This window comes from Castor canadensis, chromosome 11, assembly GCF_047511655.1.
Source record: "Castor canadensis chromosome 11, mCasCan1.hap1v2, whole genome shotgun sequence".
In the NCBI taxonomy this organism is placed as follows: domain Eukaryota; kingdom Metazoa; phylum Chordata; class Mammalia; order Rodentia; family Castoridae; genus Castor; species Castor canadensis.
The window spans coordinates 5727707-5751964 of record NC_133396.1 but is presented as its reverse complement, the minus strand read 5'-3'; the positions used below and the strand labels follow the sequence as shown (position 1 = coordinate 5751964).

At 42.9% G+C, this 24258-nt stretch overlaps 1 protein-coding gene across 7 annotated transcripts in view; it reads right to left on the bottom strand.

Moving 5' to 3' along the window:
• Rnf157 (ring finger protein 157) overlaps positions 1-24258 on the bottom strand; it is a 73620-nt gene that overhangs the window by 13315 nt on the left and 36047 nt on the right. For 5 of the 7 annotated variants that reach the window (XR_012438426.1, XM_020159358.2, XM_020159359.2 and 2 more), the window contains exons 3-13: positions 14825-14913; positions 10260-10406; positions 9490-9607; positions 9058-9124; positions 8725-8768; positions 8326-8373; positions 6008-6079; positions 5084-5243; positions 4791-4903; positions 1595-1833; positions 790-898 (exon numbers count right to left, since the gene is read on the bottom strand). Coding sequence is in view for 6 of the 7 variants with exons in the window: in XM_020159358.2 (XP_020014947.2) it covers positions 790-898; positions 1595-1833; positions 4791-4903; positions 5084-5243; positions 6008-6079; positions 8326-8373; positions 8725-8768; positions 9058-9124; positions 9490-9607; positions 10260-10406; positions 14825-14913 (1206 nt within the window). In the remaining variant the exon portion in view is untranslated. The remainder of the gene's footprint in view (positions 1-789; positions 899-1594; positions 1834-4790; positions 4904-5083; positions 5244-6007; positions 6080-8325; positions 8374-8724; positions 8769-9057; positions 9125-9489; positions 9608-10259; positions 10407-14824; positions 14914-24258) is intronic. The other 2 variants (XM_074045080.1, XM_074045078.1) reach the window with 2 other exon arrangements.

The window sequence follows — 24258 nt, the reverse complement described above, 5'->3', positions numbered from 1 at the left end:
GTTGCAGCCTGGAACTTGAGCTTCTCCTATCCCAGCCTTCTACATGTAGGGATTCCAGGTATGTACCACCACACCTGGCTGGGTATGCTTATTTTCTATATTTAAGATTTATGCTTACTGGACAATGACCCTGTGCCAGATATACTGCTTTCCTACTAGATCTGAGCTACCCAGGACAGTGACACTTTCTCATCTATGAATGCCCTGCTGTACCTAGCTCAGTGCCCTACAGAGTAGGTGGCTAACAAACTTCTGCTAAGTAAAGTCTGTGAGAGATGCAGAGGGTAGAAAGTTCTGGTCTTCTATCACTGCACCACAGAGGCTTCCCAGCACCTTCCCCAGGTGCTAGGGCTTCCCACACCTAGACCTCTTCTTAGCTCTCTGTAGTTCACTCTCTCGTCTGTGCTGGTTCCTGTTCCTGGACCTCTGTTTGAATGGCAACCCTATTTCCATCCTCAAGGCTTGGTTTCATTGTCCTATATACTGTCCAAAGAGCCATCTGGCACACACACTGTTTACCCCCTACCCTACTCACAAGCTTGTAAGTGCCTCAAGGCACTTTTTTTTGTGGCTTCCCCATGGCTGCCATCTCAGCACACATGACAGGGCCGGGACTACATGGGCTCCATACACTGGCAAACATGTGAATGTCATGAAACCTCTGTGACTGGCCCCTGGGAAGGACTGAGAGGTAGCTAATGAACACATGAAAGCAGGTGGCCCCACAGAGCCAGGTAGGAGGACAATGCCCAATACCAGGATCCAGGGAGGAAAAAGAAAGCCAATTACCTCCCCAGGAAGCTGAGTCACTGGTCTCTGGGAGAGCGGAGTCTCCGACTCGCTGCAAGAGCGCTCGTCTTCCTCTTCGTGCAACACAGAAGAATTCTGGGAAACAGATCTGTAAAAGTCCAGGGGGAAAAGCAGCTGCCTCCACTGTCAACTCAGAGATGGGAACTAGCCACACTCTTCTCCTTCCACAGTTAGTGCGGGGAGAGGAGGCATCAATGGAACCAGGGCACACCCAGCTGTGGAGGAACAGGATGGGAGAAGAGCACCAGGGAGGGACCTTTCTGCCTCTTGGTCCTTCAGTGAATTGCTGTCTGACCTAGGGAAAAACCACTGACAGTACCAGGGTCTCAATACTTTCACCTGCAAAACACCCTCTTTACTTTGCCACAGAAACCATGTTGTGATTGCACCCTGCTGGATTTAAATGCTTAGGATACATAGTCATGAGAGTCCTTTTGTCTTCAGACTAAGCCATGCTCCCAGGGGCCTGAGAGGCCCTGTCCACAGCGCTCAATGTTCACTTCTCTGTACTCCAATCCCTTCTCCAAAAGAACACATGACAAGTTTGTCTAGTGGGAATTTTCCTAAGTACCCATACACATCTTGTTTCCATCTCTTAGGGATAGGGTAACCGCCCCTCAAGGGTCCCCTCAGGTCTTTCATGAAAATAAGCAGCTCAGGGAATGGTGAGAGGATCTACCATACCCTGGGCCTAGGATGTGACCAGCATGACAAGGAGGGAAAGTGTTTTGGACATGTCTCAAAGAGGACTTGGGGGCAACCCTGGTGAGTGCTGGCTACTCACTTGGAGAGACTCTTTTTGAGCTTGAGTCCTTGGCTGCTGCAATCAGACAGGCGATCAAGGGGGGACAGTGTCCTGACAGGGGGCAGGTGGCCGTCACTGCCGTATGAAGGCAACATTCCTGAGATATGACCATCTCCAAGCACATGAAGTGGAGGGACCGCTGGGGATGGGGTGAGGGGCCCATTGAGAGCCTCCAGAAGAGACACCACTTCATAACCTGGTGGAATATTCTCTGAGGACTAGGGGAATCAGAGACAGGTTGAAAAATTAATTAAGTACTTTTGTTTTATGGCATGATCATGTTTCCTACTGGACACTAAAAAAGTGTTTTCTTTACATCTGGTCTAGGAGGGGTTTGTGGGGGAAGATGCAGACAAAAGATAAAATGTCAATGAACCACAGGCTCCTAGATCCTGCTCCTAGATCCTGCTCATAATGGTTATTTTTTCTAAAAATAATAGAAATAAATACTCATTATAGGAAATTTGGAAAATACATCAAACTAGAAGAGAAAAAAATTACCAATAATTATCCAAAGTAACTTTTGTTAGTATATCTTCTTCCAATTATTTTCTTATACTATTTCCACATTTATGATCAATCTGTAAATAATAATTCTATGTCTTGCTTATTTCACTGAACATAAATATTTTCCTGTTTTTGAAAGGTCTTCAGATTCATCACTTTTTCATAGACATTATAAGTTTTCTAACTACCAGTGCGGGGTATTTAATTGTGCTAAATATCTTCTGATGAACATTGTGTATAAATCTTTTTCAGGCCTGGCACTGGAGCTCAGTGGTACAGCCCTTGCCCAGCAAGTGTGTAGGCCTTAAATTCAATTTCCAGCAGTGGAAAACATAAACAGAACAAAACAAATCTTCACATTATTTCTTACTATTAAAGTCTTAGGCCTTAGATTACTAGTTATGAATGTTTTAAGGCTCTTAGTATACAAAACTGTTTTGTTTTGTTTTCTCAATGGCTTCTCTAGTTCCACTCCTACAAGCAGTATAGAATACCCATTTTGATTACTTCTCTACCAAAATAGAGTATGTTTAAAAAGAAAAGTTTTAAAATATGAAAGATAAAAAATTGAATCCCATCTTAATTTGTATACCATTGATTTTTAATATGGCTGAACTTTTTTTTTTCTTGTGGTGCTGGTGATTGAACCCAGGGCTAGGCAAGTGCTCTACCACTAAGCTACATCCTTAGCCTTTGTTTTTTTTGACATAGGGCCTTGACCCCTCTATTCTTCTCTTTCCACTTTCAAAGTAGCTGGGATTAAAGGGTATACCACCACACTTGGCTCTCCCTGAACTTTTTAAAAGAGCTTATTAACTTAGCTATATTTCCTTTCTTGAGAATTTTTATATCCTTTTGTTTATTTACCCACTGCTTTATTCTTATCAGCTATGGCAAAGACTTTCCTCTGACATATAAATTGTCAATAGTTTTTTCTTTAAACAATTTGTTGTTTGTTTTTAAATTTTGGTCACCTTTTAAAACCTGAAATTTTTAGCTTTTAATGTAGCCAAATCTACAGATTATTTTCCCCTGCTTGAGAGCTTAGAGAATCCTCCCCCACTCAAAATCAACTAAATAATCACGCTATTATTTATTCTGGATTTTTAATGCTCTGTTTTGATTTGCTTTCAAGATAGTTAACTAGTTACTCCATCTGGAATTTGTTATCTGTTTAGGATTAAAGTGCTACATGGATTTACCTTCCTAAATAGCTAACAATTATCCCAGTCACTGAATGATAAATTTCTCCCACTACCTGGCTAATCTAAAGAAAGACAGTATCTGCTCTTTTTTTTTTTGTCCAGTGCTGGGAATCAAACCCAGGTCCTCACATATGCTAGGTAAGTGCTCCACCATGGAGCTACACCCCCAGGCCAGTAGCTGCTATTGTATAGTTACAAAGAGGTTTACCCTAATACTATCTTTACATTATTACTGTTTTTCCACTCACTGAAGCCATGGGATCGGATAAAGAAAAACAGTTCCTTTCTTCAAGGATTCAAATGAAGATAGTAAATTTTATTCAAATCCAAATCCAAAACAATCATCCCCTTGTTTCTGCTTGGGGGAATTCCAGAGCTGGACCCACTGAAGTGAACCATGAGCAGATGGCTTTAGGAATATAAGTATTAACTGGACACTAAGTTTGTAAGAGGTGCTCAAACTGCTTTTGCTGAAAACATTAACTCCTTCTTGGGCCCACGAATTGACTAATAGCCAGAGAAAAGCGTAGCATCTGCCTTCATTTTCTATCTGTCTCTGTGCTGAGCCATTCTTTTTGTAGTCACTTTGCAATCACCTTGGATTCCAGAAAGGACAGAAATGTTAACATCCTTATGACAACAATCGACAAGGAACTGGAGCTGCTACCATTCCAGTGAGGACAATTATCCCAAGCCAGAGTAAGCCTTTCAAACAGGAACCAGATTACTAACTCCAGGTGATAACTTCCCAGAACAGGACCAGAACACCAGACCACCTGCCTTACCAAGACTGCTCCACCAGTCACAAGACAAACCAGACCACACCTGTGATGGGGACTATTTAACTATGCAAACCTTTGTCCCTTGCCCCCAGTTCTTTGTCTACTTAAACCTAAAGCTCAGGTCTGTACTCCAAAGATGGCTAAAGATGAGCTGAGTGCTTCCTCTGCCTCTTCCCACGGCATGTCCTGAGCTGTGTAATAAACGTCCTTTCTCTGTCTTTGCCATGCCTATTTGTTTGGTGTTTAGGGGCGGATGGCCTAACCTGGCATGTGGAATCTCAGGAGTTTGGGCCTTGGGTCCAAAACTCTGGTTTCAGCTTCCGGAGGAGGAAAAGGGAGGCTTTAATCACCAGGAGTAAACTTTCTGCATTGTTTGGGTGGGTTTTAAAGGACATGACCTCAGGCAAATGTTTCAGCCTGCACAGCTCTGACTCCTTGCTGCACTGCCACATAAAAAACAAAGCTGTGCATGGTGCTCCTGTGACCTCTGATCCCACACTCAGGTGGCTGGGCAGCAGGGCTGAGAGTCTGAGATCACGCAGGGGCTACATATAAGACCCTGTCTCCAAATACAAAAAAAAAAAAAAAAAAAAACCCAAAAAGATGAAAAAGGCTAAAAAATAAAATTAAAACCACCAGAGAGCATTTGTTCAGAGGATCATGGTTCTGAGCCCAACTTACTGAATGCTCTTCAGAGTCAGATGTCTGGGAGGAGATGATGGGATTAAAGCTGATTGGGGACAAGGGGCCCAATTTTTTCCTCATGGCTCGGATCTGAAGCAGTGCCCGGAAGGCTATGAAGAAGAAAACAGGCAATCAGGACATCCTGCTACAAGATTAAGGAAACAAGAGCCCAAGCATGCTCTCTCCCAGAGTCAATCTTTAGTTTACCAGCCCTGCAGTGGTATGTTCTGGTGTTTTGTGATGCCCTTTCTGTCCTCCCTGTCCCCCATTCCCGTCCCCTCCCCACTTACGCAGCCGACATATGGGGCAGTTGTTGGCCTGGTAGCGCAGGGTGTCTGCACAGGTGTTACAGAGGCAGAGGTGGCGACAGGGCAGAATCAAGGTGTCCCGGACATCAGAGAGACACACCACACACTCAGCACTGTTATCACTCACTTCGTCTTCAGCCACCTGGTCAAAGAGATGGAAATTTAGCCCTTTGTGTCCCATATTTTATTTATAAGGCAGCTTGGCTGAAAAGCTGAGGTAAGCACTGGACTTGACAGTACACACAGTGCTTTCAAGTGCTCAGTCCCACTGCTTCTGAGAACTGCTTATCTGAAGTTGAGTCCGGGACTAACCCTAAGCTTATCTATCCTTAGAGGCCCAGTGCTGGCTTCCCTCTGATAGTCTGAGCTGAGAGCACCTAGGGGACCACCCAGGTCAAGGTGAAAGGGATGTGAAAGACCCTCACTGGAAACAGAGTTAACAGGGCTCTGGAGCAGAAGAACAAATCCAGAGCAGTCTATTTTCCTCATTTCAAAAGTGACAGAGCCTAATGATCTGAAGAGCAAGGAATATTCTCGAAGACCCAACTGGCTAAAAAAGTAAAGAAAATGTTTAGACTGGAGTGGTAGCTCAAGCAGCAAAGTGCCCGCTTTGTAAGATGAAGCCCTGAGTTCAAAACCCCAGTCTCTTACACACACTCACACACACACACACACACACACAAAGTACAGACCTAAGATGAAGCCCTGAGTTCAAAACCCCAGTCTCTTACACACACACACACACACACACACACACACACAAACACGCACACAGAAGTACAGACCTAAGTGGCTCCAGAGTTTGACTTACTAGATTCCTTGGCCCTGGCTTGAGCACAGAGTTTACAGAGTTTCTCACTCTGCCACTCAGGAAGAGTCACAGGCAAAATTTTGAACAAAACTTGCCTTAGAATCTTGTGTGTTGTATTTGTTTTCGATTCCATAGATCTCCTGAAGGAGGTAGCTGACTCCATCCACCTGAACAGCAAACAGAAAAGTTCAAGGACAAGCTTCCTTCCAAGAGACAAGATTGAGTGTCCCTCATCCCCTGTCCCCACCTAGGACTACTGATTCACAGTGAAAAAATGCAAAGGCCTAGATAAGTAAAGGATGTCTTTATTTACTTATGTTTTCTCTTTGAGAGGGGAAAGAAAAAAAGTGTTTAATTCACCCACATTCTATTCAACAGGGAACATTACATTTCACAAATGCAACAATAATACTTCATTATTGTGAACAGTTACGAAAGGCAGAAAAAGGACGGAAGGGAATGTTTCAAAATGTAAGTGTTCTTTATGTAAAAAATTTAAGTTCAGACATTATAAGAACAAAACAAAGCCTTGGTGCCAGTGGTTCACGCCTGTAATCCTAGCTACTCAGGAGGCAGCCATCAGGAGGATTGTGGTTTGAAGCCAGCCCTGGCAAAATAGTTCAGAGACCCTATCACAAAAAGAGCTGGTAGAGTGGCTCAGGGTATACGCCCTGAGTTCAAACTCCAGTACTGCAAAAAACAAAACAAAACACAAAAACCCGAAACTGGCAAAGAGAAAGAGGAAGAGAGAAAAATGTAGACGACAGGATGAAAGACCTTGAAGGACAGGCTAACGATGTGAGGCAGTCTTCCCCCCATGAAGCCGCCCTTTTTCTAACATGCAGCAAAATTATTCCTCGCCCGTTTCTCTTTTCCTTCCTTCCCTCCCTCTCTTCTTTCTTTTGTTGTTTTTGAGATGGGGTCTCACTATGTAGCCCAGGCTGGCCTCAAGCTTGTGATTCTCCTGCCTCAGCCTCCTAAGTGCTAGGATAATAGGCATGCACCATCACACCTGGCTTTTTACTTTTTCTTTCTTAAAAACAACTTTTTTTGATAACAAGTTTTTGCTTTGTTGCCCATGCTGGCCTCAGCTTTTCAAGTAGTTGAGATTACAAGTGTGTCCCATCATACCTATCTTGTTTTTGAGATAGGGTCTCACTAACTTTTGCTTGGACTGGCCTCAAATAATGATCCTCCTACCTCTGCCTCTTGAGTAGCTGGAATTATAGGTATGCACCACCATACATGTACCTGGCTTAGCCTTGTTTCTTAAAACCCCAACTGCTAATGCCCCATCCCACTCCTACTAGCTTGGGCCATGTCAGTGCCTAAGTTGGTTCTTCCCTTTTTCCCTTCAGAAGCCCACTCCTCCCTTCTGTCTCACTGCTGCTCTGAGACCTTGTCTCTACAGACCTAGTCTATCTCTGACTCTGTATCACACTCTCCAGTTTGACAGTCTGCTGCTAATGGTAATCCAGCAATAGGGAAACAGATAAAACATTTTCCTATAGCTATGCTGGACAACAAGGCCTTCTTCATAAGACATCTCACCAAGCCTGGGTCTGCCCAGGTAGTAGCCTCCTCTGCATCTCTTAAAACTTGTTTTAATGTTGTAATTCTATTGAAAAGGATATTATACTAAGGTATTATTGAGTACTATTGATCCCATTAAAGAGGGGCAAGTACTTAACCCAAAAGAAGGAATAAGATAGAATTTTAGATGGAGAGGCCTTTCTTTGTGTTTTAACAAAGGGCAACCCTACCTCCTACCCACTTGCTCCTACCCTCCATGTGATAACCCACCTCTCCCCCCATCCTCTCCTGCCAATGCCTCTGGCACACCACTGTCCCCTCACCCTCAATGGCATCTCCTACCTCTGCAAGAGTGGAAAGAAAATAGCTGGTACATGGTGGGGGCTAGGCCTTGAAGCAGACATGCAAACCTTGCTGATCATTCTGGAAGGGGGCAGGTGGCCAGTAAACTGCATTTTAGAAAAGGAATAGTGGGAGATAAATTAAGCCAAGAGCTCTAACTGGCTCTGAACTGCACCCCAATACTTTATCCTTTTGATTGAAATGTTTCTCATCCTGGCATTTTAAATAAAAAGAGTCTCTCAACTTAATGCCAGGAGACAAACCTTGCCCTTTCATTTTTCAAGTTCTTTGCTTAGATAAGGGAGGCCTAGCACCAACAATTTCAGAACATAAAGACACCAAAAGTCAGGCCACCCAAGTAGTTTCTAACACAGAAAAGTACTCCCTTTTTTCTTTCTTTCTTTGATTACAAAAAAGAAAGGGGCAAGGAGATGAAAAGTACTTAGCAAAAGAGGAAAAAAATTAAATAAATAAAGAAAAAAAGAAAAAAACAAGGGAGGGAGGGAGCACTAATAGTCCCTGGCATTCAGATACTTACTACTTGCTTCTGTTTGAGAGGCTTGACACAGAAAGTCCCATCTGTGTGCTGGAATGAAAATATGATGGTCACAACCAGAGTGGGAGCAGAAAGCATTCCATACTCTGCTGTTACTTTTCACAATTTTACATGTTCTTGGACACTCACAGAGCGGAATTACAGAATCTGAATACCATAAGGATCTTATAGTGATCCAGTCCAACCTGTTCGTTTTGGGAAGAGGAGACTGAAGCCTTTGGGGTTGAAAGGTGGCAGAGCTGAAACTTGCCAGAGCACAGCCCCAGTGTGGTGCTCTTTCAACACCACCCCAATTTGGATTATTCTGCTGAGCTCAGGTAGTAGCAAACAAGAGTATCCTCACAGGAAAAAAAGGAATAATCACATCATGAAGTTATTTACCTTTTCGAATGTACCCAGCAGTACATGGCAATGGCCGAAATACTCTGAAAGAAGCAGGCACGGAGGTGAATAAGGACAAACAACTCACCTTCATGCACTAACCCTCCCCGATGCTCACTGTCTGGCAGACCCACGGTCCTGGGCTGTCACCAGCAGGGGCCTGTTGTAAACCCAACACTTCACAGCAGCCCAAGTTGCTGGGAATCCTGGATATGAGAGGAATAGGACTGCCTGCCTGAGACCCACAGAGAAAGTGCGTTGCTCTGGGCCACAGTTCTGCCAGGACTGTGCCTCAACAGGGCAGTGTGTACACAGGAAAATGGAGATCCTTACCATCGCCTTCATCCACGACAGCATGTACCACCACAGGGTAAACTTCTCGGTCCAGATCAAAGCCGAGCTGCAGCGAAGAAAGGAAAACACAGAATGGCTCAGCAACCATCAGGAAGTGTTGCCCTCATCTCTGTACCTCAAACTTGCAATTACCCAGACTGTGTAACTGAGGGCCCCGTTTTCTTTTAAAAACCTCAGAGTTAAAGCCCTTTAACCTGCAGCTCCTCTTGGAGTGCAGCTTCCTCAGAGTACTCTAGGTTAACAGGCTACACTGGAATGGAAGAATGATATAAGCAGAACTTTTAAGCACATGAAGAGGTCACAAGGCTTAAAGGGCAGCATGGCCTTCAAGCACCTGGGCAGAGCCTAGGTCCTAGGTAGCTCCCAGGCCCTTCTGCAGCTACATAGGGGATCCCAGCAGAGGCAGCTTACCTCCTCTTCAGCCCACTCTGAGGGGTCCACGGTATGGGAGGGCAGGCAAAACTGTTGGCACACCCCTCGCTTATAATGCACAGTCTCTGACTGGAGGCTGTTGTCTTTTGGAATGTAGCTGTGAATAAAGTGAGAAGCAGAGGTAAAGTTAGGATCTAGCCTAGATCCTAATTGTTAGACTTAACAATTCCCTCTGTCTCTTGCCTGTTTTCAATCTCCAACAGGCTCTAGCACAGGACAGAAGGGCCTCTTTTCTAACACATTTCTTTTGCTCTTGCTTGGTAATGTTATTAGATTGATTTATTCAACTCACACATCCATAGGAAGGAAGCTAAACAGGTTTTTAACACTATCCCAAGGTCACTGTACCCAGAAAGCAAATTTGAAGGGAAAAGGTGAGAGTAAGGCTTTGGAAAAGAAAATCTAAATTCGCTGGGTGCCGGTGGCTCATGACTGTAATCCTAGCTACTTAGGAGGCAGAGATCAGGAGGATTGAGGCTCGAGGCCAGCCTGGGCAAATAGTTCATGAGACCCTATATCAAAAAAACCCATCACAAAAAAGGGCTGGGCTGGTGGAGTGGCTCAAGGTGTAGGCCCTGAGTTCAAACCCAGCACTGCAAAAGAGAGGAGAGAGAGAGAGAGAGAATCTAAATTCAAGAACGAGATTCTACTTAGTTGTAGAAAAAAGAATGTTTTCCTCCATAAATGAGCACATAAGGAGGCCTGGGCTCTTTTGTCTGGGAGTGGCTCACCTGGTCTCCTACTCTTACCTGGCAATACCATTCTGGAACTCTTCAGTGGCCTGATAGTAGATGGTGATGGCCACCCGGGCATCCGTGTCAAAGGTGAACTCGACATTGTAGTGGACTTTAGCTTTGCTGGCCTCTTCTCCAGGGCTCTTCACTTCCTCAGCACATCTAGACCACAAAGACAGCATTCTGGGACAGCACATCAGGACTTTAAGATTTACCTTCTTTCTAAAAACTTAATAATATATTGTAGACTTCTCTCTTTGGTCATTAACTTATGTCTACATCTTTATTTTGAATGATCACAGAGTAATTTATTATCATTATTTTTGGTTGTTTAGGTTATTTATGATATTTTACAGTGCTACAATTAATATCCTTGGCAGGTACCAGATTTTTCTTTTTCTTTTTTGCTGGTTACACCCCCCAGCGCTTTTTTGCTTTATTTTTTAGATAGGGTCGCTTCAGATAGTGATCCTTCTATCAGTGGCCTCCTGCATAGTTGGGATCACAGACTTGTACCACCAAACCCAGCTTGTTTGTTGAGATGGGGGTCTCAGTAACTTTTTGCACAAGCTGGCCTTGAACAATGATCCTCCCAATCTCTTCCTCTTGAGTACCTGGGATTATAGCCATGTACCAGGCCTATTTTTTTAATACTTTTATTTTAATTAAGGTTATTAGTCACATAGTTTAAATAGTTTCCATAAGACTCGTTAAAAACCAGCAGGCCTTCCTCTTTCCCTCTCCTCCTCTTCAAAGGTGGCTGAGCATTTGCTTCTAAATAGCATGCTTGGGTCACTGCTTCTTAGTTTTCCAGTTTTAGGCATAATCTATTGATTTCATATAAGTGACAGTCTCTGTCTCTTTTTTCACTCTGCCCCTCAAAGGAGCTCCACAATCCCAAAGTCCACAATGTAGGGCTGTCATGCTTTTTTTTTTTTTTTTTTTTTTTTGGTGATACTGGTGTTTGAACTCTGGGCCTTGCACTTGCTAGACAGGCACTCTACCACTTGAGCCATGCCTCCAGTCCTTTTTTGCTTTAGTTATTTTTCAAAGAAGGTCTTGTATTTATACCTGGGCTGGCCTTAAACTTCTATCCTCCCAATGTCCACTTCCCAAGTAGCTATGATTACAGGCACAATCCACTACACCTGGCTTCACGATTTTATTAGCACAGCATGTTAGTATCTGTACTGCTGTGATTATATAAGCACTATTCTGGGTTGAGCTACAGAGTAACCTATGGTTGTTTTCTTTTTCCTGCCTAACTTTTTCGTGTAGTCAGTGCTCATCTTGGCCCTTTTAGTTGCTTGGTTTTCAGTGTACTCATCCTAAATTCCAAGTCGTACACTCTGCCGGCTTTTGAATCTCCTGAGATTCAAAAATGTTCAGATGCATCAGGGAGTCCACATAGCTCATCTTTTTCTTCTTTTTGTTCTTTTGAGACAGGCTCTTGCTGTGGAACTCAAGCTGGCCTTAAACTATTGATTCTTCTGTCCTTGCCTCCCAAGTGTTGGGATTTCATGCACGTACTGTCACCCTCTGCCAGCTTGGCTTCTTGAGATCTCTTCTGAAGTCCTCTATCTTGCTCCCATCTGGACCCAGGCCCTCTGCACCTGGCACACAGATGTTGTCCTTACTGTCTCCCATCATCCCGGGGCTCCCTTTGCCTCCGCCCCACAGAAGCTCATGATTCTTGCATGTCACAGCTTCCTCTTTCTCTTGCTGAAGCACATCTTTCTAGTGTCCTGGAAGAGGGTGTGTTGAGGATCTTCCAAAAGTCTAAAGTGGGCTCCAATCATTGATCTCTCCTCTTCTGAAAGCTTGCAGAAGCCCCTCTTTGCCATCTGTGGTGCTGGGCACTTGCTGGTCCTGTCCATTTGGAAGTGTGTGCCCACTGGTCTGGGATATGTTCTTAAATTGTGTATGTCATTGAAGATGTCCTTCTTTCTATAATCACTGTTCTCTCTAGAATCATTAGCTAGTTATTACACCTTCTAAACTGTATCTTTTCTACCTCTCTACCTTTTTGTTCTACTTTCTAGACTATTTCAACTTTTCTTCCTACTGTTGTCTTGAACTTTTCATTTCTGTTACTGTTTTTAATTTCTAAGAGTCCTTTTGTGCTTCCTAAATGCTCTGTGCCATTGTCCATAAAGAAGCAGCTCTTCTGTCTCTGGGGCTAATGTTTTCTTCTTCCTGTGTACATTTTGCTTCAGTTAGTGGCCATTTTACTGTTGGCTTATTCTGCCACTGTCTTTTATTTTGCAGGCATGCCTTGGACATCCAAGAATCCTGGGTACCTGCTCGTATTTAAGAAATTTAAAACTGACAATTAGAACTAAGAACAAAAAGGATTTTGGGATCCTAGGCTTCTTTCTTTGAGGGTTATCTGGGTCTGTTGAGGAGCCTCCCAATCCATTTTCTCAGGTTTTCCACTCAGGTGGGTCTGATTCCCAAAGGCCAGTTTTCCCTCTCCTGACAGGGGCCTGGCTACTGGTGTTCTGCAGGCAGAGTGTGGTGGGGTGGAGGGCTCACCATCCAGCATGCCTAACTTGACCTCACTCCATTTCTGGTGCAGAGTTTGGCCTCAGCTGTGCCTGGCTCCCCAAGTCCAGAGGGTCTCTGTTGAGTGAAGGTCTTCTGCTGACAGACCTTCACCACGGTATGGGAAGGGCAACTCTGGCCATGCTGGCAAGGGAGGGCTTTTAGACAGAATTTTACCAGTCCTTTTCATTCTAGCCTTCTACCTCAACTTCCAGAGGCACATGGTCCCACCAAGCCCTGACACATGTTGGGGGCTAGCACAGTGCAAAGGGATGACACTCAGCTTTCCCTGGGGTTGCCTCAGGGTTCTAAGTTATTTGACATTCACCACCTTTTTCTAGCTTTTAAAACTGTGTTGCTGTTGCTCCTTTTCCATTCTCCCTATCCTGTGACCTGTGCCTTTTATGGACATGTTTATTATTATTCAGTGGCTTTGGAGTAGCAGCAAAAGTAGATGGTTAATCCTCCATTGTTACCTGGAAACCTGAGAATCAGACTTTATTCCAATAATCTCAGAAAAACAAAGCATGAGCTGAGGCATAGCTCAGTGGTAGAGCACTTGCTTAGCCGGCTCAAGGCTCTTGATCCCTATCACCTAAAAAAAAAAGGAAAAGAGAAAACCATCTTTCACCCTAACGTTTATAAAATACCAGCCACTTTCCCTTTGACATATCATTTGGTTTTGACAAGCACCATGAAAGAGGTGATGCCACTATTTCACAGATGAGAAGCCTGAAGCTAGACTCACTGCAGCAAGTGCCCAGGGAGGTGGGAGGCACAGTGGACTTTTGCTTCCAGGCAAGTTCTAGTGTAGCTGTGAGGGACCAGGACCTTATAATGACTCAGGCCCTTGAACCTGTCTCCATAAAATGTGTGAACAGGCCATTTATCATGGGAGAAATCAAGTGACCTGAGTAACTGACAGCTGGCAGGCATTCCAGGCCCAGCCCAGTTCAGGCTACTCTGATCATAGGAACCCCACTGGGGTGACCATTCTGCAGCAGAGAAAGGTTCCTTGACTCCCTTGTCTCCAGAGTTGGCACCAGGGGTAGAGAGAAGCATGACTGTGGAAGCAGCAGAAAACTTCAGGACAAATAAAATATCAAATATGCAAAATTTTTGATATAAATATATTAATAAACAGCTCAGTGCAGTGGCTCAGGCCTGTAATCCCAGCTACTTGGGAGGCAGAGATCTGAAGGATGGAGGTCAAGGCCATCCTTGGAAGAAGGTTAGTGAGACCCTGTCTCAAAAATAAACCTGGTGTGCTAGCAAGCACCTGTGATCCTAGCTTCAAGAGAACCATAGTAAGAAGTATATGAATCATATGTCAATAAAGCTGTTATACTAAAAATTATCAGAATGAATTTCCTAATGCTAGTAAGGTAGACCTATAACAAGCATGAAACAGACACTGAGCCATCTTCCTTGTCTTTTCAGAAAAATCTGGGATCTCTGATTTGCCCTAACCAAATCTGTCCTCCCAGGGAACCAAAGAGCCATAATGGACATATTGTTGGGGGAGGGGAGCATCATCAGATTAAAAATCACACAACTTCAGGAAGGCAAAAAGAAGGCAAATGTTGCTAATAATTAACAGTGATGAAGATTAACCAGCCTAGGGCATGACGAGTTCCTCAGAGGAAGTTAGGAATAAAAAGAAAATATAAACAGTAAAATAGGGATTTTATATTCCAAGTTTAAACATCTCATGATTACATAAGCTTGTTAGGGTATCTATAAAAGTCTTCTTTTTCCTCAAAAATCCTTCCTTTAAAAAAAAAAATCCACAAAATAGGGATAATATTTACCACCTCTAAGAGAGTGAAGCCCTTCCCACACAGGTTAGTGCTGAGTTCTGAAAAAATCAGGTGCAGAGAAACATAATCTAAGCAGGTGTAGTGCCCCAGCAGTTCTCTGGCAGCTGAGGCCCAGACAGCAGGCATGGCCTGGCAGAAGCTGCTCTGTGAGTCCCATGGGAAGTCTAATGTCCTGCAAATAGGAGGGCAGCTAGGACCTAGCCCTGGGGAACTTACTTGACAAGCCTTAGCGTGTCCTTTCGGATGTTGATCAGGCTTCTCAGAGTCTTCACAGGCTCTTGGGGAGGTGGAGCAGCATATGGAAACTGTCAGAAACAAAGTGGGAGAAGGTAGTATATTTATAAAGACCATAACTGTCTCTCCTTTGCTGGAACAGGGCTTAATGGTTGAGTAGGACCAGCCCTGCAAGGTGAGATGAGAAGGGGCTACTCTCCTAAGAAGTTAGGAGACCAAGACTACAACAAGGTATTGAATCAATTTGCTCAAGGTCACAGCTAGTGGGAAACTGGTATCAACAGAGCAAGATTTATCTCCTTTTTTCCATTACAAAAAGCTTATTTGGGTCAATGTTCAAACCTTGGAGAACTAATCAAAAACTACTGAAGTTCCAAACACCAAAGGACACACTGGCTGAGTTAATCGCAAAAGACCTTCCAACTGACCTTACATGGCAGGGAGGCAGACCTGCAAGCCCTTTCCTTCATGGAACCACACGGTATGCTAGGAATTTAGGGACTACAAATAGAAGAGAGCCCCACCATGTGTACAGAGCCAAGGCTGGTCATATGAAGCACAGTTCAGTATTGTGGGAACCGAGAATACTGGCTTTGCATTGTCTTCATTTGCCACCCATTCTCTAACCCTTTCCCATTTGACCTTTGGATTCAGAGATCAGAGTGGATGATAATGAGAAGTTAAAGAAAGAGGAAATAGTAAAAATGTCATTGGAAATCATATAAGAATTATTTAAAATGTCTCCAGTATTCTTATAATGTTATTAGGGCAATATAATTTTTTTGCTGTTGTTTTGAGACAGGGTCTCACTATGCAGTCTAGGCTACATAGGATCGAACTTCCAATCCTCCTGCCCCAGCCTCTCAAGTGCTGGAATTACAGATGTGTGCCACCCCTCCCAGTGCACATTAATTTAAAAATATATACAATCGTGTGTCCTTTAATGATGGGAATGTGTCCTGACACTATGTCGCTAGGCAATTTTGTCACTGTGGGAACATCACATTTGCACAAACTAGGTGATCTCGTCTTATAAGACCACTGTCCATATGAGCCATGTCTTTGACTGAAATGTCATTATACTGAGCATGACCGTAGTTCACAAACCCACTAGTCTTTGTAGCTTTCCAAACCTGATTTTCCTTGCTCAAGGGTCTACCTCTATAGTGCTGGAATCAGAAAACAGGACACCTTGTTACAGTCTAATTGCCCCTTCATAGACACTGACTGAACGTGGTTATTTTACTGGAGGAGCATACTGTAATGCGTAATGTGGCTTACTTGGCTCTAGGTATTCAGTGTAAGCGTGTAAATATGACCCATAAGAAAGCACATTCTACTTAAACTACTTGCATTCAGGTTATCCACACTGTGAGCATTATATAGTAAAATTTACTTTTTCTGGTTTTTTTTTTTTTGGACAAAGGGTCTCACTATGTAGCCCAGGCTGGCCTCAAATTCTCAATTCTCCTGCCTCAGCCTCCTGAGAAACTGGTGTGTCACTAAGCCTGGCTTGCAAAATTTTACTTTTTCATTGATACATTAAACATATACTCTTCGGCTGAGCATTGTGGCTCATGCCTGTAATCCCAGCTACTCCAGAAGCAGAGATCGAGGTTCAAGGCCAGTCTAGGCAAAAAGTTAGCAAGAACCCACCTCAACAACAACAAAAAGCCCCAGGCATGGTGATTCATGTCTATAATCCCAGCTACACAGGAGGCATAGGTAGGAAGAGGACTGAAGTCTTAGATCAGCCGGGGTGGGTGTAGGGGGAGAAAAACCCTATCTGAAAAATAACCTGAAGCAAAAAAGTCTGGAGTTGAGGGTCAAATGGTAGAGCTCTTGCCTAGAAAGGGCAAGGCTCTGAGTTCAAGCCTCAATATTGTCAAAAAAACAAAAGAAATATTCTTTAAAAAAATGATAGCTGCTTTTTGTGATGACAAAGCATTACATGCTCAAGCAGGAAAACTGAAAAATGCAAAAAAATACAAAGTCAGGCCAGGTACCGGCAGCTCATGTCTGTGATCCTAGCTACTCAGGAGGCAGAGTACTCAGGAGGATCATGCTTTGAGGCCAGTCCAGGCAAAACACAAGACCCTATCTCAGAAATACCCAATACAAAAAAGGGCTTAAGTGATAGAGTGCCTGCCTAGCAAGCATGAAGCCGTAAGTTCAAACCCCAGTACTGCCAAAAAAAGTCCCAAATCAGTCATAACTTCACCATTCAGTGATACCAAAGTTAACACTGCAGAATGTGGTTTTCCAGAAAGCAAAAATTCCCTCTGCCCCTTGTTCCCTTTTCCCTTCCTCTCCGTATCTGGCACTGCTTTGCACTGTACCTACTACCATACAGTCTCTTGTTCACTTGGAAAGATCTGGTAAACTCCATAATTTTGACAACATGTAGAACATGTTTAATCAATTCCATATTATTCGACGTTTTAAGTTGGCTTGCTTTTTTTGCTGATATGAAAGTTGTGGTAAATATCCTTGTCCCTACATTTTGCATGCTTATTTGATTATTTCCTTGGGACAAATTCCTAGAAGTGGAATTACTGGATCAAAGAGTAAGCATATTTTTAAGACTTTAAGAAACATTTTGCCAAATTGTGCACAAATCCACCTTGAGCACAGCTCTGAGTGGTGGTGTAACAGAAGCCTTTGATATAGGAAAACTGAAATTCTAGCCCAGATCCCGTCTGTGGCGCATTTCTCTTCTGCCTGCTTCCTAGGCTGCCATAATAAAGGAATTTAAAACAATTTTACAGTAAGCTTTAGCAAAAAGTAATTAGGCAGGAAAATCCGACATAAATGCTAGCCTACTCTAAAGCCAAAATAAATGACTTTGGGATTAAATTTTTTCTTCTGGAGTAGCAAAATTAATCACTTCATTTGTGCAGGTACTCAGGAATTATCCATAACTCCTACCTGAATTAGAAGAAAAAAGTTGAGTTTTTTCCCTTCATATTTAAACAACTTTACAGTCATATTGTGACATTTACAAAGTGCTCACCGCGTATCTTAGTTAAATCCATGCCTCCATCATTCTCCTTTTCCTCCCTCCCCATCCTTAGAGCAGGTTCAACAGGTCTCCTCCTTCCACTTCTCTTGTTCGTCACTCTTTCTCCCCCAGAACCCTCACGAAAGAAAAGCAGAGGAAAGGAAAGGCCCTAGCACTCTGACCCCTGTTCTGAATATTCATTTGATAACTACGGCAATGAAACACAAGTTGTTCAAGGAAAAGGATCCAGGGATCAACTTAACAAACACATCTCTACACTGCAGGTTCTCACAACAAAAGAGAAGAAAACAACTGAAAATCTGTTCAGCAGAACCTCATCTTATCCATGGATTCCTACCTACCACTGCTGTCTTGCTGGCCTTTCACTTACACCCCAGAGTCCACATGCAACATTCATTGCAAGGTTTAAGGAGAAGATTCACAGCAGAAAAGATAAGGCCCTGGTTTCAGGAAGCTGTATTTAAAGGTAGATGACATAGCTACAAATAACTGCAGTATCAGAGAGTGAGAGAAATGCCAGCAAAAAGACAAAAATGAAGGAAGCAATCACTTCTGGCTGAGGCAACCTGGAAGACTTCAGGGAGGAAGTACTATTCTTGAAAGATAAATGTAATTTGTAGCAGAGGTGAAAGCGAAGATAGAGGGAACACAAGGAATCAGAGGCGACGTGAAGAAAATATTATTCTGCCCTTCGAGTTGTCTCCCCTCCTCTGTAAATCAGTCTAGCCTACCATTTCTCTTAGCTTCTTGTCCTCTTCCTTTTAAACATTAGCGGGCTGGGAGACAGCTCAGTGGTACAGCGCTTGCTTGCATGTGTGAGGCCCTCAGGTCCAGCCCTAGCACTGAGGGGAAAAAAAAAAGCCATTTATTGAGTTCTTACTATGTGTCAGGCACTGTGCTAAACATTTCCACACATTATCTTATTTAATCTTTGGAACAATCCTGTGAGATAGAAATTGTTGTTCCCATTTTTGCTGATAAGAAAACAGGCAATAAAGAGGTTTAGAAACTTCCCCAAAGCCCCCCAGGGTTCAGGGAGCAAAGCTGAGGCTTGAACACTCTCCCTCCATCTTTCTCCAAGACTAGGAGACAAGGTGTCCAGATATTAAAGTGCTGATTATTAAAAGATCTGAGCCTGGCACGGTGGCTCCATGCCTGTAATCCTAGCCACTTGGGAGGCTGAGATCAGGAGGACTGCAGTTCAAGGCCAGAAAATAGATCTTGAGACCCTCTTCTCCAAAATAACCAGAGCAAAATGGGCTGGAGGTATGGCTCAAATGGTACAGTGCAAAGCCATGAGTTCAAGCCCCAGTCCCGTCAAAAAAAAAAAGAAAAGATTTGAAAAACACACACTTCTTGATTTGCTCATTCCTTTTTCCTATCAAAACACTAGTGATGAAGTGAGGAGTCATTCAAGTGGTAGAACAACTACCTAGCAAGTGTAAGGTCCTGAGTTCAAAATCCAGTACCAACAACAACAACAAAAAAAATACTGGTGAACTTTTTTGCTTGCCTACAATATTTCCTTAATAGAGGCACATTATTTAGTTATGTTTAAGAAAAAAAGAAGTATTTTATTTCAATTTAAAACCACAGGTGTTCTCAGTATACTAACAGGTCAGTGTGAAAGGAAAGCGAGTGAATGTGCTCTTGGGGCCACAGATGACAAAGTCAGACCAGACTCAGAGTCCTCGTCTGAGTAACCACTACCTAGTCCACTGCATGCAGCACTAAAACTCTTTCCTCAGCCTCTTCTTTCCTTTCTGTGGTGCTGGGGATGGAATCCAGGGACTCATGCATGCTAGGCAAGGGCTCTGCCATGGAGCCACACCCCAGATAATGTCTATTTTCTTTGTGAGGGTCTTAAAAGTGTCATTTTCTCAGCCCTAAATCCACTGAGTTAGGGAATGAATGGTGACAAGGAAGAGGCACTGGGCCATTAGATAGGGAGAAGTGGCCTCTCTGTCCTGCACACAACGTGTTCCAGTCTCTGACCTCTTGCCTCAAGCTCCATAGGGGCAGGGGTTTATGGAATGCCTTCCCGTTCCTTAGGCATCATTCTGGAGTAAGTAAATCCTTATGGCCTTATGAAGTATCCCTAGAATTCTAGCTTCTGGGCGGGGGGACAGAGAGAGAAGGAGCAAAAAGGGGAGAGAGAGAGACAGGGAGGGAGAGATGGGGGGGAGATAAGAGAGAGGGAGACAGGGAGAGAAAGAGAGGAGAGAGAAAGAGAGAGAGGAGAGAGAAAGAGGGAGAGAGAGAGTCAGAGACGGGGATGGGGGGGAGAGAATGTAAGGAAACATTACACACAGTAGCTACTTTGTGCCATGTATCATGTTAGTTTCTTTAGATATGCACTCTCCCCCGATTTTACTTTATTTTAAAAAATTATGGTAAAATACACATAACAAGAAATTTACAATTTTAACCATTTTCAAGCATACACTTCAGTGGTATTAAGTACAGTCACATTCATGCTATACAACTATCAGCACCATCCAACCCCAGGCCAGATATTCTTTCTTTCCCTCTCTTCCTTCCTCCCTCCATCCTTTCCTCTTTTCTCTTTTCCTTTGTGAGGTACTAGGTTTGAATTCAGGGCCCCATATTTGATAGGCAAGTGCTCTGCTATTTGAGCCATACCTCCGGCCCTTTTTGTTTTATTTTTCAGATATAGTCTCATGGTTTCCATAATCCTCTTACCTAGGCCTTCCAAGTAGCTGGGATTACAGATGCATACTACCATACCCAGTTTATTTGTTTAAATGGGGCCTCATTAACTTTTTGCCTGGGTTGGCCTCAAACTGTGATCCTTCTAATATCTACTTCCTAAATAGCTGGGATTACAGATGAACCACTGTGCCCTTTCAGATACATTATTTCCTATTCTCTATATGAAGAGACATATCTCTACTCCCAACAGACTTTAAACTCTTAGAGGATAGACTGACACAGGAAAACTCAAAATATAGCATCTGACTGAATAAATAAAGAATGTCAGCCCTCCTATTTTACAAATAAAAAAGCTAGACTCAAAAGATTCACATAATTATCAGCGGCCCCACGGCTAATGAGTAGCAGAACCATGATCTGTACCCAGGTATGTCTGATGGCAGAAGCCATGTTCTGTCTACTACAGTTAGCTGGGTACAGCAGGGCACACCTCCAGGTCGTCCTCATATAAGAGTGTCCTAGGAATCAGTAAGGAAGGATGATTACTGCCAAGGAGGGACAATCACTGTTAGCAAAAATTCTGTGGACTGCACCTTTATGCTTAGACAACAGCATACACAAAAACACATAGAATACCATACTCCTAATTTCAGCAGGAGTCTCTGAGGTCTCCGCAAAGAGCTGTCTTGTAGCATACATGGCAAAATCCTTTTGTCTGTGACATCCGACAGAAAGTGCAAAGATACAACTGTACATCTAGGGCAGCAGTCTCAGCACCGTTCACCTTCTGTGGAAGATGCTCAAGGACACGTTCCTGACACACATTTCTAAAACACTGTGATTTCTCTCGTCCACTGTTTCCAGGGAACCAAAACATTTGTCTATTCACTCAGCACTCTCACTACCTCCTGAGCACTGAACTAGGTCTGGGTTGCAGTCATGAGCCAAACAAATGTTTTCAATTCTGGCTGTAAGGCGCCTGGGGTCCAGTACTGAAAGAACTTGCATCTAGTGCTCTGCGAAGCTGGGCCCAACACCCTCCCAGGATTGGCCTGCTTGTGCTGTACTGAAATCAGCCCGAATCTGAGAATACTTTAAATTCCAAACACCTCAAGCTCACCTCATTCAGGGAGCTCCAGGGATTTGTCAGTCAAGACCCCATGTGTATGCTGAGCAAATTTCTCTTTAGCTTTTTATCCTCGTATTCACATGTTCATGCCTGGCATGAGCAAACTGCCATCTGGTGCCTAAAGATGGAACTGCCAGATTAGATCCTCATCTGACCGGAAGGGCACATGTGTAGTCACATACACAAATTGTGTGTGTGTTATGTATATGTATACATGTAAATATCAACCATACATTCTGAATTTTTTTTTTTGGCACCAGGGGTTGAACTCAGGGCCTCACACTTGCCAGGAAGGATCTCTTACCACTTGAGCCACTCTGCCAACCCTTTTTGCACTGGCTATTTTTGTGATAGTCTGACATTATGCCCAGATTGGCCTGGACCTCAGTCCTCCTGTTTACATTTCCTGTGTAGCCAGGATAACAGGTGTGCACCATCACATCAAGCTTTTATTGGTTGAGATGGGGTCTTGAGAACTTTTGCCCAGCCTAGCCTCAAACCTTGATCTTCCCTAATACCCGCTCCTGTGTAGCTAGGATTACAGATGTGAGCCTCTGTGCCCGGCTTCCCTTTTAAAATTATCGAGCAATCCCTAGTAGTCTATTAAAAAAAAAGACTATAATCTACTCACAAAATAAATTATTAACTTTAATTACAAGCTTTCTAAAAGTACATCATTTGCCATCCTTTGCTACTAGATTCATGCCTGATCACATGAATGTGGCATATTTAAGTGTAGACTATGACATCATCCCTGTCAGTTCTCAAAGAACTGATATGGGGTGATATGGGATATTTCTGTTGGTTACTGTGTGTATGTGTTTTCCTTTTTTGACTATACTTTATTTAGTAATAAGGTTCTGGCTTTTCTTCAGTAGTCATCCAAAATGTTTTACTCCCCGTTGGGAGTAGGGCATCATCATTAAAGCCACTCTAAACTAATGAAAGACCTCAAGATGAGGCCCTAAGAAAAGTGTGTACAGTCTGCTTGTGACCACAAGGCTGCAGCAGCAGACTTTGCATTTGACTCTCTGCTCTCCTTACCCAGTCAACCTTAGTGATTCTCAAAAGGGGCCAAGAGTCATGGGCAGGTGCTTTTTCAAAAGCACAACATGTCAGGGCCTTGCAGCTAATTCTGACTCAGCTGCTCTGGGATAGGGAATAGGAATCCATATTCTAAAAAATATCCCAACTGATTCTGCTGCAGAAGGGACAGAAACTACACTGTCATTTTGTATTTAATAGTTTTTCATTATATACCAAAATAAATTTGTATAATGATTACAGGTTAAAAATTTTCTCACCTAAAAAATAATGCATGCCTATTATGAAAAAAATCCAGTTATTACATAGAGAAGATATGAAGTATAAACTGTCCATGACCCTGTCCTAAGCACATCATAACATATATATACATTCTATTCTTTTTTGTTTTTTTTTGAGACAGAGTCTCTCTATGTAGTCCAGGCTAGCCTCAAACTTGAGACCCTTCTGCCTTAGTCTCCAGACTTCTGAGTTGCAGGTGTAGACCACCTTACTTGGCTCACATATACATTTTTAACTTAATTTTTAAAATATTTTTTAAGGTTTTTTTTTGGGGGGGGGTCTTTTTTTTTTTTTTGGTGCTGGGATTGAACCTAGGGCCTCACACATGCTAGGCAAGCTTTCTACTACTAAGCTACATCCCAGTCCTAATTTTAAAATATTTTTACAAAAACAGGATCATAGTGTTTTTATATTTTGCTTTTCCACTTAATGATTCATCCTTCCTACAAACTCCACTTCATTATTTTTAAAAACATTTTGTTACCCATACTCTTAACTACTCCTATTGTTAGTAGAAGAGCTCCTGAAACCAGAAAATTAATTCAGCACTATTACCTAATCTACATACTCTCATTGCAATTTCACCAGTTTTTCCCATTAATGCCCTTTCTCAGGCTCCGGGCCCATTACAGGACCCCACATTACATTTTTTTTCAACTTTGTGTAATGAAAATGTTCCAACATACAGAAAAGTTAAAGTCAAGCATGGTAGTGTATGCATGTAATCACAGCACTTGGAAGGTGGAGGTTGGAGGATCACTGAGTTCGAGACCAGCCTGAATTATATAGCCAGACCCTGTCTTAGAAACAAACAAAGTCCCCAGAAAAGCTGAAATAATTTTACATTGGTGACTTAGGTGAACATCACCTAGATTCTACCATTAACAATGTACTAATACTTATTTTTAACATTTTATTTATCTGTTCATTATCCATCTTTCTTGATAAACTTCAAAGGAAGTCATAGACATTCTTACAAGTGTGAAAGCTACTTGAAACATTAAAAGCTTTCCTTTTGCCTTTTCCAGGTGGTCTTTTCTGATCAACTTCTGAGCTTTCTATTTAATAGAGCTAAACAATGCATTGTCATGTCTCTTCAAGGTCCCCTGAAATCTGTGATGGTTTCTCAAATTGCTTCTTTGTTGTTGCTGTTTTGAGACAGGGTCTCACTATGCACCCCTGACTAGCCTCAAACTTTCAATCCTTCTGCCTTAGCCTCTCAAGTTCTGGGATTACAGGTATGAACCAGCACACCCAAAGTTTTTG